The following is a 17,096-nucleotide window of genomic DNA, read 5'->3' as shown; positions in this document are numbered from 1 at the left end:
CGTGTTTTGAACTTTTTACCTTTTAAGGTTTCCTGACACTCCCAGAAAATGAAAGTCCTATTGACCTCTGAGAATCTCTGTTTGGAGGGGTATCAGTTTGCACAGAGTGGAAGAAAAAGGACTTTGACCTGGGAAAGAGCACGAGTATGGTTTGATGCCACGAATAAGCATGTGGAGTGGTCTCACTGATTCCTAAACCAGACATCATTGTCCCACTGGAAACAGTCGGGCAGCTTGCTTTGAATATACTCACTATTAAAACAAACAGGGAGCAAAATATGTGGAAATTCCTGCAGGGCTGAACCTAAACCCCCACCAATTGAGGCCCCGCTTCCTGGCTCCGCCTTGGCTCTGCCCACCTGCGGCAGCAGGACATGGAAGACTGGTCTCATGGCCAAGGGACCTGTAAAGACCCTGGGGGTCACCAGCAGGTGGAAGGAAGAGAAATACCAGCAAGGTTTGGATTCTGCTGCCATTGGGGGCTGAGGGAGACTCCGTTCCACATCAATTCCCAGAAAGTATCTTTGTTGAGGTTTTTTCTCCCCATTTGAGGGCATCCTTGGAACACTGGGTGACCTGAGAAAGAGGGGGCTACTGGGGTACTTTTGGGAAAAGCCAACCTAGATGTCTTATTCTGGTCGTGAGCTGCAGCAAGCCAGGGGAGAGCTGGTCCGACCGAGCTGGGGGCAATCATGAGTTTAGTAGGAGTTTATAGGAGCGATTTGGAGCACCTTCCCACAGACAGGGATTCATCTCAAAACACAGGAGTTTCCTTAAGTGTTCAGAGAGGCTCCGGGGAGGGAGTAATCAACAGACACCCTGAGATGTCAGCCAGTGAGCCAGTGAATCTGCTAAAGCCAGCCGGCCAGGTGGGTCTGCAGGGAACGTCTGAATACGACAGTACGAAACCCCAAATATCACCATGTGAGATTACTGCTGTGTGTGCGTGAGTGTGTGAGTGAGTGATGTCTGCAGCTCGTCTTAGAAGTGGAACTTTCTGGAAGTCAAGGCAACCGTTTAACGAAAAGACGATGCCCAGACGGTGAACTTCTCAAGGGCAGTGATCGCATCTGATCGCCTCCCACCACGAGCAATGTTTAGTAAATGCCTATTTGGTGCCTGACCAGGGCTAGGCCATTGCACATCTCCTGGCTCACGGAGTCCTCCTGGTAACCCATTTTTCCGAGGAGAACACAGAGGTTCTGAGCGGTGAAATGACTATCTTCAAATTAACAGCTAACAGGCAACAGAGCTGGGCGTGGGACTCAGGCCCGCAAAGGCTGGGCCTTTCCACTGCAGACCTGGCTGCTGGCCCCTGTGGACTCGGACAGCCTGGCCCCCCCGCAGCAGAAAGACGCACGCGGCCTCGATCATGATCGACAAGGATGACGACGGAGTCACAGAGGGAGAGAGGGCAGCTCTGTCACCAAGACTCAGTGGCTGCTCACAGTCCCTTTCCAGGCCCCAAGCGTGTCATCTGTAGAACGGGGATGGTGCTCCCTGCCTCACATAGCCATACGACAACTAGCCGTAAAACTGTCTCTAAATGAGCCAGATACTAATCAGCCGAATGAAACAATACCAACAACAATAATAATAACGATGCACATTTTCTGAGCACTTACTCTGTGCCGGGACTTTAAGAATTAAAAGTGGGCTCTGGGGCTCTGCCCCTCACTAGTCATGTGACCTTTCTCCAGCTAACTCTCTGTGCCTCAGTTTAGTCATCTGTAAAATGGGGGCGATAGTACGTCGTTGGGGTGGGGGTTCACTGCGACCAGGGACCTGAAGTGCTCAGCACCGTGCCCGACACGGCTCAGCACACGTATCAGCTCCTACTGTTATAGACGCGGTCGCTTCACCCCTCACCTGCCCACAACCGGACGAGCCTGTTAGGAAACGGGGCCTCCGCGCAGATGCTAACTTGTTGTCTGACCAGGGTCACCAGTAGGACGAGACCTAAGCAGAGAAGCCCCCAGAGATGGAGGTGGGGAGTCCGAGGGTTCGAATGGCCACATCCCCACAAGGGGGTGCGGGGATCCTCATTATTGCTCTTTTTACCCTGCCATCATTAACGTGGGTTGTCGCCGAGGGGCACGGAGTGTCGCTGCTTTGCCTTCATGGAGACGCAGCCTGGCTGGGGCTGGCTGCCTGCTTTCGGCTTTCAGCAAAGCCAGCACCCGCTGGCCCGCTGGGGTGTGTGCCTGGGTGGAGAGGCGCCCTGACCGCCTCCGATCCTCTGAACGCTGGGGACCCACAAGCATGCCCCCTCCACTCGCCTCAGAATTTGGGCTCTCCAGGCACCGGGACGATGCTGACACTTACTTCGTGGTACAGAAAAGCTTCTCAACAGATTTTGACATTTTGAAAGCAGCCAGCAAGCCCCATGTCCCCAGGGGTGAGGAAATGCCAGGCTCTGGATGAGGTGGTAGTGGTGGGGAGGGGGGTTTCGATGTTAAGAGTCATCTATCTGATCACCTGATGGCCAGTGTCAGCAAGACACTGCAGACGGGGGCGGAGGGCTGAATGAGAGCGGGGAGCCTCAGCTGGAAATCCCACCTCCCCCAGGCCCACGACCCTCCCGCGCACATCGATGAAGGGCTGGACCGATGCTTAATTAGTATCTGAAAATAGACATTCTGCCCCGAAGCAGGACACGATTCACCCCTTCCCCCTTAGGAAAGCAAATCGGGCAGGTGAGGAAATAATTGCCTAATAAGAAGGGAAGCGGAAGAGCGCCTGGGTGGCTCAGTCGGTTAAGCATCAGACTCTTGATTTCAACTCGGGTCATGACCTCGGTCGTGAGATCGAGCCTCGCATTGGGCTATGCACTGGGCATGGAGTCTGCTTAAGATTCTCTCTTTCCCTCTCCATCTGCCCCTCCCCCCTCAAATAAATAAATTAAATCTTTCTTTAAAAAAGATTTTATTTATTCATTTGAGAGAGATAGCACACAGAGGGAGGAGGGGTTAGAGGGAGAGGCAGAAGCAGGCTCCCCACTGAGCAGGGAGCCCGACTCACTCAATCCCAGGACCCTGGTGTCATGACATCATGATCTGAGCCGAAGGCAGGTGCTTAACTGCCTGAGCCAGCCTAAATAAATAAATCTTTTTTTCTGTGGTTTTGCGGGAGAACAGACCGACAACAGCAATTTCTCAACTCATTTACGTAGGACAGCATTTTCACTTAAGAGGATGTCAAGGGCCTTTAGAATGGTGTCAAAATTCAGTATGTGGGGGCGCCTGGGTGGCTCAGTCATTAAGCGTCTGCCTTCAACTCAGGGCGTGATCCCAGTGTTCTGGGATCGAGCCCCATATCAGGCTCCTCCTCTGGGAGCCTGCTTCTTCCTCTCCCACTCCCCCTGCTTGTGTTCCCTCTCTCACTGGCTGTCTCTCTCTCTCTGTCAAATAAATAAATAAAATCTTAAAAAAAAAAAATTCAGTATGTGTCCCAGGGGCATCAGCACTAAAGACAACCTCACAGGTCCAATAATGATCCTTAGCAAGAAAAAAAAATGCGGTGTATCGTATATCCGACAGAGGTTCCTCTTACTGTAATACCTTTTCCTACTTTCTCCCAGGCAAATTCCTGCACGATCTTCAAAACCCAGTTCAAATGTGACCTCTTCCGCTAAACATTTCCTGATACCTGCGGAGGTATTTATGTTCCTACAGTGTTTTGTGTCCCTCTGTATTTTAGGATTAATCGCATTGTACCCGTGCCTGTCTCTCCACATTCATCGGTGAAGATCTTAAGGGCAGGGAGGGCGATCTTTGCTTCCCATCCCAGAGCTATGCACATGGCAGGTGTTGGGTGAAGGTTTGGCGATGGATGAACTGATTTATTCTATCTACCAGCCCAGGCCAGATACAGTTTGCAAGGGGAGGTTAAAGATGAGCGTTACAGTCCTTCACGCACTGTGTTCTAGTGACGAGGGACTTGAGTGTCACTGGTCGTACTTGCTGCTCAATCAGACCGTTAGCAAGAGAAATCACCACTAGATAGAGATGAACATCTCAGCCTCCAGAGACTGAATGAAGACAGGGTGCTTCTATGGCTGATTTTCCTTGAATATGGACAAAGGAGAGAATCAAGAAGGATGGGCAGACCTCGCTATTCTTTCAGGGAGCTGACAGTCTTCTGAATCAGGAAGTTCTTTCTCTTGTCTAGCCCATATCCACGCTGCTTCGCTTGGACTCTGTTGCCTTTGGCCCAGTCCTTGGGGAAAATGCCAACCAGCTATTTTTTCACCTCCTCCTGTCTCGTCCTGACTCAGGAAAGCAGGGAGTAGCTGGGTCTCTCTTTGTGTTATTAACAATGCTAACCCCCCACAGATGCCTTAAAAAGCAGCGAATGTGGGTTACAACTGGGAGGAAGGAAGCCGATCCTGGGAGCTCTAGGTAAAGTGGCTTTGAGGAGGGGGAGAAGAGGTTAAGCATATACGCCGGTCTTTTAGGACGGAAAGAAGAACATTATGTGTTCTATTAATTTGCTCAGCCTGAGAAACATTTCTCGGCACTGTGGCTATGGAGATGTCTAGCGGGAGGTAACAGGGCTGCTTCCTTAGCTCTGAGGCCAGGACTCAAATATAACCAGGCACTTGGATCTCTACCCTCGTCCAGCTGTATTTCTGAGATGCATTTGGAAAACTGAGTCTCAGACAACTGAGGCAGGATGATCTTGCTGACTGGTGGTTTTGGGGCTCACAGAAGACACTGAGGATTTGTCGATGATAAAGGAGAGAATGTACACCCCAGCATGGCTGGTCTGTATGTCACGTATCCAGAAGCTCCCAGTTCTAACACTGTACTCACCCCAGGAAGATGTGGCTTTCCCCCCTTTGCCCAGCACCCTCTCTCCTTCTCCTAGCAAAGGGAACTGCCATTTTTGAGGGGGCCCTGAGACAAGGGGCACCTCTCCCTGAGGGCTATGGACTGAATGTTTGACTCCCTCACCCCCCCTCCCCACCCCAATTCATATGTTGAAACCTAATCCCCAAGGTGAGGGTATCAGGAGGTGGGGCCTTGGGGAGGGGATTAGATCACCTTCTAAAAGAGACCCCAGAGACATGCCCCTTTTGCCAGGTGAGGACCCCGTGAGAAGACCCCTGCCATGAACCAGGAAGTGGGCTCTCAGCAGACCCTGAATTGCTGGTGTCTTGATCTTGGACTTCCAGCCTCCAGAACAGTGAGACATAAATGTCTGTTGTTTGTAAGCCCCCCAGTTTAGGGAATTCTGGAATTAGAGCAGCCTGCCTGACCTAAGACACTGCTCATTGTATCACGAAGCTATGAAAAGAGGGCCAGTGGTCTTATTAATCACTCCGGCCCTATTCCCAATATTGAGAGCCCTACTCCTTGGGCTTGAAGTTCAAGGTTATGGTCTCTAAGCTATTGCTATCTAACTGAGGCAGACAGCATAAAAGGAAATGGCCATCTCCCTGCCGTTGCTTAGAATTCAGCAGTGACTTTAAGGGTCTCTCAGGTGGGGGTCAAGGCATCCTCTGCTATGCTTCTGTGAGTCAGGTCTCGGGAGTTACTGCAAACCAGCAGTTACAAACTCTGGAGGGGACAGGTAGGTAGGTAAGGTAAATCACCAAAGCAGGCTGGCTAATTTCAAGATGGAACACTCGGTTTCATATTAAACATGTAAGAATATTCTTCATGTTTATAAAACATGAAATCTTTCTCATGTTTCCTGAAACATACAAACTTCTTGGTCTACTTCCTACCTGCCACTTATAATAAAGTCATGGGTATAAAAATATTTCCCTTTCATCCTAGGAAAATCAGAAGCACTAACGTTATAAAAAGTAACAACAGACAATGGTCTTAAGGGGAGGGCCACGATAGGGAGTGGTGGGGATTGTGGCAAACTGGGAAGCCCATGCTCTGTCTAGAGGGACAGCTGCTACTCGGTCCATGCAGATTATTGTCCCATAAGAATATAGGCTTGACGTGGTCAGAGTGTCCCCATTTTTAAAGTGAAGCTGTGAATATGATATTTACATAAAATTTCAAAACACTGGCAGTAAATTCAAAGTACAAATATAAATTGTCCCTTAGGGCAATATGTACAGACCTAACAAAGCACATCCAGAGCCTGGATCTAGCCTGAGGCTGTCTCTTTCTGTTCTTCTTTTGTCTTGGGAGGATTTAAATTATGGCAATACCCCTTTCTCTTCAGTTAAGAAAGAAAATACAAAGAAAAATGTTAACTTAATTTGTTCATTTAATCATAAATGGAAATTAGCCCCCTCATGCTCACAGTGTGGCCCTGAGTTTTGAGGACAGCATAAAAGACATCTATATTGGTGCTTCTCCTCCAAAAATTCCTAGATGTCACTGCAAGATGGGGAGTAACTAGCCAGGGGGAGCGTGGGTCTGACCTACCGCAGAATCCCTGACGTCCTTATCTTCCTGGCCAGCTATCAGCAGCTAAGGAAACCAGTCCCCACTGAGGATCTGGAATGTCCCATCCTCCCCACGGGAGACTATGTAGAGAGGCTTTGGGGCATTGCTCAGGTGAGCTGGTCGCGAAAGGTGCCATCCATTCAGGTGCATCAGAAGACAGAACCTGGCAACCTGCCCCTGCCATCCGGGGCTGGAGGCAGGTGGAGAGAAGGAGGTGACCTGCCGAGTACCCGGGGCATCTCCCTCTTCTGACTTCCCACTCATCATTCCTCCCATACTTGACTGCAGTGCAGAGGACGGGCGGCAAATTCATATGCTTTAATAGTGTTGCACTGGCCTGGTCGGTGAGGTGCCCAAGCAGGTGAGAACGAGGCACGGCTGAGCTCTAGCCAAATCTCTCCATGTTCAGAAACAATATTGACTCAGCTGTCAAAACACATCTCAGCAAACTGGCAAAGACTGAAAAGTTTGATAATACATTAGGTTGGTGAGGCGGTGGGGACACCACCACTCTCCTGCCTAGCTGGTAGGACTGGGGCAACCTTTACGGTGAGCCATTTCTCCATTTCTGTCCCAGTCACAAATGTGTATGATCTTTGAGCCAACAATTCCACTTCTAGGAATTAGTGCTATTGAAAAGCCTGCCCATGTGCCAAGCGAGGCATTGGTGCCATGGCATTCGTTACAGCAATGTCATAGCAAAATACCGGCAATGACCTGAGTGTCCACTATGAAGGACTGACTCAGGAAGTATGGCAGAGACATGCAGTGGAATATTATACAGCTGTGAAAAAGAACCAGGACTCTCTTCACCTACGAATTGGGGGTAATCACCAAGATATGTTGAGAAGTGAAAAGCAAGGTTCAAAGCAGTGTGTATAATGTGCTCTCACTTGTGTGAAAATAATGTGCGTGTGTGTATTTGTCAGTGTATGCATAAAGTATTGCTAAAAGGACCATAGAAACGATAAATGTCATTTGTCTCTGGGGAGGGAAACTGTGTGGCTGGGATGAGGGGAGAGAGGAAAACTTTTTACCATGTATCTTCACCTTCTAAATTTGGGATGTGAATGGCATGTGAGTGCCTTTGCTGGTGGAAACAGAATTGAAATTTGAAAAATGGCAAGATCATGAACAAAGCAACGCAAAGCCAAAATCCATATCCCATGATGCACGCTCCTGGCCTCAGTGCCCCTGAGCTCTCCAGCCGTGGTGGCTCATTTCCATTCCAACACGGTTTGACATTTGGCATTCCTCCCCTCCTCTTCACACCGGGGAAGGTTCAGGGAGCCGTGGAATGTGGGAGCCAAGCTGGCACCACCCACTTACCTGCTCCTTCTCTGAATATGGGTTGTTGAGGACGACGGGCACATGGCCCTTCCCCCACAGGTCACTGAAGACTCGGTCATTCTCCACGCCCAGGGGCAGCGGTTTGTGGGACTTGCCGTCCACACCTCTGAAAGGCAAGGTAGGGGAAGTGAGAAAGGCATGACATCAGGAGGGACAGACTGATGGCCCTAGTCTCAAAGTCCCAAGTCTGTACAGCACCTCCACGGTTCACCCACAGGACTCTATGCGGAGCCAGCAAGCTGTGGGTGCCCACCTGCTGCTCGGGAGAATTGCCAGCAACACGTGGGAAGGCCACCCCATCGTCAAGCACAAAGGTGAGCTGACGTGGGCACGGACGGTTGGCACGCACCCACCTTTGTGGACATCACTGCAGGATGCCCACGACACGGCTTTGGTCCTCCCTTCCTACTTCTACCTTTCAAAGATCTAGGAACATAGATGGCTCATCTCCCGGCAGACCCCTGGACAACTTAAGATGTAGGAGGCAGGACAGCTAGGGAAGGAAACAAGTCCCGGGGGCCAGGGTGCTAAGTCATCCTAATTCTGAATAAGCACTGATAATGAGATTAATGATACCAGCCCAGGGAAACAGAAATGATTCTGAAAATGAGGGGAACAGAGCAACAAAAATAACAATACTATTAAAAATGATAGCTAGTGTTTATTAAGCACTTACTATGTGTCAAGCACTTTACACGTGTTTTAATTTAATCCTTGTGAGAACTCTATGAGATAGGGATGAATATTAACCACGTTTTATAGATGGTGTGAGTGAGACAGACACTAAGATCTCAGGGTCACAGTTTTTCAGCCCACTCTTCAGAGCCATTCTGAAGTGGAGGTTCTCATTATCATTCATCAGCATCATAATCACCATCACCACCACTGCCACCATCACCATTGTCATCACCATTGCCATCATCACCACCACTGCCATCATCACTATCACTGCCACCATCACCATTGCCATCACCATTGCCATCATCACCACCACCGCCATCATCACTATCACTGCCACCATCACCATTGCCATCACCATTGCCATCATCACCACCACTGCCATCATCACCACCACTGCCACCATCACCATTGCCATCACCATTGCCATCATCACCACCACTGCCATCATCACTACCACTGCCACCATCACCATTGCCATCACCATTGCCATCATCACCACCACCGCCATCATCACCACTGCAATCACCATTGCCATCATCACCACCACCACCATCATCCCCACTGCCACCATCACCACCACCATCATTATCACCACCACCACCATCATATCACCATCATCACCATCACCATCGCCCTCATCACCACCACCACCACCACCACCACCACCACCACCACCACCACCAGCATTACTATCATCACTACCACCACCACCATCACATCACCATCATCACCATCACCATCACCATCATTACTATTGCCATTATCACCATCACCATTGCCATAGTCACTGTCATCATTACCATCATCACCTTCCTTACACCATACTATTCATCCTCATCACCATCACTACCAGCATCACCATCCTCTTCCATTGTCACCATCGTTAGCATCTTCATTACTATAAGCATAACCCTCCTCCTCATCAGATGAGGAGATGGAGGCTCAGAGAGGTTAAGTCATTAGTCTAAGTCACACAGCTATGGATGGTGGAGTTGGGATTCAAACCCAGACTTGTTCCTCACTCTAAATGCTGACTTCTTGGGGCGCCTGGGTGGCACAGCGGTTAAGCATCTGCCTTCGGCTCAGGGCGTGATCCCAGCGTTGTGGGATCGAGCCCCACATTAGGCTCCTCCACTAGGAGCCTGCTTCTTCCTCTCCCACTCCCCCTGCTTGTGTTCCCTCTCTCGCTGGCTGTCTCTCTGTCAAATAAATAAATAAAATCTTTAAAAAAAAAAATAAATGCTGACTTCTTTTATTTATTTATTTATTTATTTATTTATTTATTTATTTATTTATTTAAAGATTTTATTTATTTATTCAACAGAGATAGAGACAGCCAGCGAGAGAGGGAACACAAGCAGGGGGAGTGGGAGAGGAAGAAGCAGGCTCCTAGTGGAGGAGCCTGATGTGGGGCTCGATCCCACAACGCTGGGATCACGCCCTGAGCCGAAGGCAGATGCTTAACCGCTGTGCCACCCAGGCGCCCCATAAATGCTGACTTCTTAAGTGCAAAACTTTCCTGGCTCTCTGCTCTTGAACTCAGATTCGGGAGGAGACCATCTCAGCTAGGTTCCGCAGCCCGGTCATCCTCTAAGATGGAGAGAAGTCATGGTTGAGACGGGACTGACTTTGCATCAAAATCCAGACCTTCTGACCAGCCCCGCCCCACCTCTGTCCTTCCTCTCTCTGAGCTCTGCCCTCCTGCTTCCTGACAATGGGCCTCTTTTGAACCCTCCCATCCACTTTTCCTCTGACCACACCATCCGTCTGTTCCCCAGCTTTGGGCACCGTGGCGTGCTCTGGGGCCCCTCCTGGTTTTGGTCCCAGGTGTCGAGGCTGACCCTAACTTAGTCCTCTGTTGTACATTCCCCGCTTTACGGATTTATAATCCTGGTTCCATCATTTCCCCCGACCCCGAGTCTGGAGCTGATAGTCATTTGGGATCAATCGGAAGTCAGGGCTCGCTCGGAGGGCCTGGCCTTGAGTGGCCCCTCTGGTTGCTCCCTTGGGGCCAGCCAGACCTCCCTCCTTTCTGTGTTTCACAAAGAGCTGGTGGCCTGCGTCAGAGCCACCTCCACTCTCCTGCTTGGAGAGGTCTGCAATTGTCTGAGGGAACATTCTGTTTTACCCTCTTGAAAATGTCACCAAAACACACGGGGAGTGGTTCTTGATTACAGACATTTCACAAGCCAATAGTTTACCTACATGGTGATAAACAGAGGAATTGTCTGTGGAGATAGCTGTTCTAAATGTCACTCAGCTCCCCCTCAACTCTGAGATGCCCGATCCTATGATATCACACGACTATAAATGGGGATTCAGCAGAGATGAGAGGTTAATATTGTTTGAGCATCTGTGACATACCAGGTGCTGGCACAGAAGTGCCTTTGTTTACCCTCAACAGACATGAAAAGCCCTATTTCACAGACGCAAACACTGAGCCCTGAGGGGTTATGTAAGTTTTCCCGGGGTCCCACAGTAAGCACATAGAAGGGCTGGGATTTGAAACTAGGTCTGATGGACGCTCGGCCCAGATCCTTCCTTTTTTAAAACAGAGACAGGGAAAAGTAGTTACTCTAAGGCAGAGGCTAAAGAGCAAGTGGTCCAACATCTCTTGCTGAAGGAGGCCAGTTTGCAAAAATTACAGGGAACAATTACCTAGGCAACCCCGAAATGGCTCACATGGGTTGTCTGTTGTGAATCTTAAGGGAGAGCTCCTCCTTTTTTAAGAGCCTTTAACACCTCTGTTTAAATAATGCATTTAAAGTGTTTTGTCAACAGAAACTTATTTAAGAGTCCTGTGTGATGAGCTGGGGAAGAATATTTTTAATACGGGACCAGGGGGGAACATCAAGGTTGAGCTATTTTGCGTCCGTTCACCCAGGAGCAAAGTCCGAAGTAGATTTCAGTAGATTTCCAGCACCCGGTCTGGCAGTGACAACCAGGTCTGAGAGAAATAGCTGGCTGATTGCTGCGGACTTGCTCACCCTGGGATCTAGCTGCTTGATGGGTCTGAATGGGCAGAGTAGCTTGCTGCTTCAAAGTGTGGGCCATGGGTTGGGTGGCACTGGGTTCAACTCTTGGCTCTGCTGGTTATAAGCTGTGCAACTTTGATTATTTTGGATACTTAGGCTTTCTAAATCTCCACTTATTCATCTCTAAAACAGGGTTAATAATACCTAAAACAGGGTTGATAATATCATGGGGTTGCAGCAATGGTTAAACAAGGTAAAGCTTATAGCCCTTAGCGGTGTGGCACCTGCTGTTACTCTTACTACAAATGTGTTTATGGGCTGATCAGACACAAACAGAAAAAGGAAAATGCTGGTTCTGCATAAAACAGCCAAGACTGCTCTAAGTCAGCATGCTGTAGCAGAATTTTCTGTGATGATTGGGACACCCTGTATCTAGGTTGTCCAATTTTATAGCCACTGGTTACATGTGGCAGTTGAGTACTTGAAATGTGCCCATGGCACTAAACTCTAAATTTTATCTAATTTTAATTAAGTTTAAGTAGCCAAATGTGGCTGGTGGTTATAGCATTGGACAGTGCCCCTCGAAGCCTTAATGTCTATGAAGACTGGGAAATGAAGGCATACATAGCTGTTAGCAGAGAAAAACCATGTTCTCTGGGGGCTGGAGGGCACAGGCAGGGATACTCAGACCCTTTCTGAGCTGTCGTGTCTTGTTCACAGAGCACAGGACTTCAGGAATTCTCTGCTTCCCTTCTAGACTCCCACCTCCCATCATTCTCAGTCCTGATCTCCACTCTCCCCTCCTCCCCAGGAGCACTCTGTTGTCCACTCCTATCTTTATACTTGATCTCCCTGGGATGCCCTTTCATCTTCCCTCTGCTGGGAACCAACTCCTACTCAACCTTCAATACCCATTTCACACCCCTCCTCTCCTGGGGCGGTTAAACAAGGTCATGCATATAAAATGCCTACCACATAGTCAGAACTAATTAAACATGTGTGTCTTCATTGACGACTAAGGTCATTGAAGCTCAGGGAGATTAGGTAACTTGTCAAAGGTCACACCACCAATGAGCAGTGGGGAAAGCCTGAAAGTCAGATGTTTCTTTCTTGCTGTTCCCCTACCTGGGAGTCACTGAGAGTCACTGAGAACAGGGCTTAAGGGGGAAGTGGAAGAAAACATCTGGTTGAACCTCATACTGGTGAAGAACCTCAAATTTAGATATTCATCTTTCCCTCCAAATGGAGTAGAGGTGTTGAATGTATTTATCTGCTGAATGAGAACCTGGTCACTTTCATGTACCATTTCTTCATTTAATAAATATACTGGGAGCCAACAGATGGATGGGGTCTGTCTTGACTCCTTAGAAGCCTGGAGGCTGACTCTCCTTTGCCAGGACTCATGAATGTTGGTCCTGCTCAGCTGCCTGGAGTGGTTTCAGTTTAGATCAGGCTTTCTCAACCTGCAACTGCTGATATTTTGGGAGCTGGACCATTTGTTGTTGTGGGGGGCTGTCCTGGACACTGGGGATGCTTGGCCACATCCCTGCTCTCGACCCATTAGGTGCTAATAACACCTTCTCCCCTCCACAGTCCCTGCCAGTTGTGACAACCCAAAACGTCTCCAGACATTGCCCAATGTCCCTTTGGGGAGGAAACAAAATGTACTCGCCCTTAGGGAGAAGCACTGGCTTAGGTGTGGCTGAGGACCCCGATCTCCTGCTTCCTCCATGGTCCCTCCCATCCTTGCTCTATGCCTATCTCTAGGTCTACGAGGATTTACTCACTGGTTGCCCCTTGTTCCCAGATAGGATTGAAGAATCTGCCTTCCCTATGTGCTTTCCACCTCCTCTCAGTTGCCTTAGCCTCCTGCACAGGCCGCCCTCCAGTGGGCTTGCATTCCAGGTAGACCAGGATCCCCAGAGCCACCATGTGGTCACGTTTGGCAGTTCTCACACTTCAGGGGCATCAGAATCAACTGAGGAGCCTGTTAAAATCCCCCTGAACTTGCCCCCTGGAAAGTCTGAAGTAGTGGGTCTATGTGGGAACCCTGAAATCTGCATTGTCAAAAGCACCCCATGTGGTCCACAGACTTCCTTGAAGACCCACCTTCCTGGGAGTGCTCTGGGCCTGAATCTAGAAGTGAACAGCAAGGAAATGCCAATGTCCCCCCAGCTCCTTCCCTTCTTTTCCCCTCATAAGACCAGGCATGGAGCTCTACCTCCCACTTGGCGAGCATTTTCTGTGTTTTCTGGCAGGGACTAAACTAAAGCCCCTTTTCTTCCATCGAGCTAGCTGGACAATCATTCCCACGCTAACACAGTCAGTCTGGCATCTCTAGACCTTCTGGAAACGTTTGTCAGCTCCTTCCCACTGAGGCTTCCTGGGGGTCAGGCCTTGGACTCTCAGGCAGGGGGTGTGGGGGTCCTGGGCCAACTCCACAGGAAGTTTGCACATGTGTTGGTCAGCCCAGTGCTGACCACTAACCAACCCCGCGTACCCAGGATGCGGAGCAGGTGGGCCAGGCCATGTTCAGGGCACAGTCTGGAGGTAGGGGCCACGTGCTCTGCCCCAACCAGGCAAGGAGGCCACTGAGGAGCAGCTGGTCCTGGCAGAAAGCCTGCCGCATCTCTCCTCGGACACCACACTATGCCCTGACCCCACCCCCGCTTTTTACCATCCACCTTCCACCTGGTCTCAGGTGTTGGGAGCTAAGTTAAAGCAGGAAGACTTGGGGGGGCGTGGAAAAATGAGTCTGAGGTCTCTGCAAAGCTCTGTTCTAGATCTCATCATGCTGGAGTGGGGGAAGATGGCAAAAGAGAAAAGTAGGCTCTTGAGAGCTGGAATTTTACCGCAACGCTCTAGCTGAGAAGTGAGGTGAGGGCCTCTGGGCTCAGCAACAATCAGGACTGCAATTGTTCACATCACAAAAACTGGGCAGGAGCCTCAAACTCCAGTGTTTACAGCATCCAGGCTGAGCAGATTGGCTGATTTTGGATCCTGGGGAACTGGAGAGCCCACGCTAGGCCCCGCCCAGCTCCCCGAGGCTGGCTCTCTCCCCACAAACAGACTTGGTGCTAATAGCTCTTCTGATATTCTCTTTATTTTTGAGAGACTGGAAATCAGTTTTATTGTGAAACCTCTTGATTTCTCTATTTTGCCACAAAATCATTTTTCAGAAAACTCTGTAGGCCTCCCAATAACTCTCGTAGGAGATCTGGGTATGACCCCCAATTCCCGGTTTGTGACGTGTGACCTAAAGGGATGTTTGAGCTCTCCCCCCTGGAGTGATGTTCTGGAGAGGTCGAATGGAGCAGTATACCTTTGGGGTGGGCTTGACAGGAGGTGGACTGGTCAGTTGCCTGGCCTGTGATGAGCGTGCTCACTATTGACCTTAAGGAGGAACCTGAATGGTACTTCTGGAAGGAATCTTAGGGCTCATCTGGTCCACATACTACTTTTACAGATGGGGAAACTGAGGCCCAGAGAGGTCCAGGGGCTTTCCTAAAATATGTAGCTGGTGAGTGGCAAAGGGGGGACTAGAAATAAGATCACTGAACCCAGTCCAGTGAGACCTCATAGTAATGGCCATAGTATTGCTTCACAGCTGAGTGTGGTGGGCTGACAACGGCCCCCAGAGACATTAAGCCCTAACCTCTGGAACCTATATATGTCACCTTAGGTGGAAAGAGGGTCTTTGCAGGGGTGATGAAGTTAAGGACCTTGAAAATGGGAAGATGATCTTGGATTAACTGGGTGGGCCCTAAATGCCATCATACATGTCCTTATAAGAAGGACGCAGAGGGAGATCAGCCATAAGAGAGGAAGGCCATGTGACCCCAGAAGCAAGGTGCTGTGTGCTGGCTTTGAAGGGGCACGACGGGGCGGCCAGCCAAGAAAGGCAAGGAATACAGCTCTAGCAGCTGCAAAAGATAAGGAAACAGATCTGCCTCTAGAGCCCCCAGACCCAAGACCCCCCGAGCTGTAGGAGAACAAATGCGTGTTGTTTTAAGCCACCACATTTGTGGTCTTTTTACTGCAGCAAGGAGCAGGGGAAACTGAGACAGTGAGTGTTTGGTGGGAGGGACAGGGATAGCACGGTGGTGGTGGGTGGGTGGGATGAGTGGTCCGGGCCATGTGTATGATGTCACTGCCTAGCTCTTTATTCCTACGCACTACGCTCACGGCCCACAGACCTTCTTTCCATTCCTTGAATATCCCAACCTTGTTCCTGCCTCAGGGCCTTTGCTCCTGCTGTACCTTCTGCCAGGAATGCCCTTCCCTAGATTTCACATGGTTTGCACCTTCTGGCCCCAGTATAAATTTTGCCTCTTTAGGGAGGCCTTCTCCGACTCTCTGATCTAGGTTTGTGTGTGTATGTGTGTTTTGTTGTTTTTACCTAACCCCAAGCCATGTTTCTTCAAATCACTATTTCGTTTCTTTCACGCACGTGTCACTATCTAAAATGATGGCTAAGTCTACCTGTTCCTTATTCATTTCTTGCCCATAACCCCATGATGGCAGAGGCTCATCTGTGGATCCCCAGTTCTGAGGACAGCAGCTGAGGCAGAACAGATGTTCAATAAATATTTGTTGAACGAAAGATGGTGAGAAGCCCCCTGGTTACACGCCATCTGGGGTGAGTGGGTGGCTGGGTGGGCGTATTCCACAGCTCTTCCCCAGAATGGGGGGCTGGGTGCCCACCTGACAAAATGGTGGGGGCCCAGAGGGAAGAGAGGGCAAAGGAAGAGTAACGACTCTATAAATAGGACTTCCCTCTCTTCCCCAGGGAAGGACGGACTGGGGAAGCCCCTCATGTTCAACTGGTCAGGGTGAGAATGAAAACTCACACTGACCTTCAGCGTGAAGGCAGTCACTGGAGTCAATGCCAACAGAGTGATTCAAAGCCATGAGTCATGTCAAGCGCGGCCAGAGAGGAGCTCCCGGAGTCAGTGCCGTCACTGGTTGGTCTGAGAGCAGTTCTCCAGGGGTGCTATCTCTCATCTCTCTCTCCCTTCCACACTGAGAAAATACTCCAATGTCCTCAGCAACTTGATGGCCAGCGGTCAAGTACGCTGTGGCCAACAGTGCCATCTATGCTGGTAGCAGCCAAGAGCACAGGCTTGGGTTCAAGTCCTGGCTTTGTCACTTGGGAACTATGTGACCTGGTACAAGTGAGTGCACCTCTCTGAGCCTTGGTTTGCTTATTAGGAAAACGGGGTGCTGTGAGGAGCAAATGAATTCATTGACGTTAAGACTTTCGCATGGGCCAGGCCCACCTGGAGTGCTCAGGACAGGTTGGCCCGCATCATCATCACAGAACACAGGCTTGTCACTGGAGACCTCCTCTCCCCAGTTAAGCTCATTCTCTAGGCTCGAAATTGACTTCTGTGCCTCCAGCCGCACTCTCTTGCCTGGGTTCTCTTTAACTGTAGACGGCGGCAGTGAGATTTCTAGGTAGAAGCCAGAAGGGCACCCTGCGGCCAGTACTGTGTGGCTCTGGGCAGACGGCTCCACCTCTCGGAGTCTCAGTTTTCTTGCTGATAAGGGGGCCCAAACCACACACCCTGCTTAGGGAGCTGAATTCTCCCCAGCTCAGAAGAGATGGCTGCTGGGAAGTTACTCTGTAAGTACCCGAGTCCCTTGCAGGTGGTGGGGAAGTGATCACAGCACAGGG

General features: G+C 49.9%; 1 protein-coding gene across 3 annotated transcripts in view; it reads right to left on the bottom strand.

Moving 5' to 3' along the window:
* The window catches only part of NOS1 (nitric oxide synthase 1), a 170,751-nt gene that overhangs the window by 58,510 nt on the left and 95,145 nt on the right, over positions 1-17,096 (bottom strand). For all 3 annotated transcript variants that reach the window (XM_087857307.1, XM_087857309.1, XM_087857308.1), the window contains exon 3: positions 7,743-7,869. In XM_087857307.1, coding sequence (XP_087713433.1) covers positions 7,743-7,869 — 127 coding nt within the window. The remainder of the gene's footprint in view (positions 1-7,742; positions 7,870-17,096) is intronic.

Source organism: Ursus americanus, chromosome 30 (assembly GCF_024610735.1).
Source record: "Ursus americanus isolate L20-20 chromosome 30, mUrsAme1.1.p, whole genome shotgun sequence".
Lineage (NCBI taxonomy): Eukaryota > Metazoa > Chordata > Mammalia > Carnivora > Ursidae > Ursus > Ursus americanus.
The sequence above is the reverse complement of the archived record's forward strand: the minus strand, read 5'-3'. Positions and strand labels throughout refer to the sequence as shown.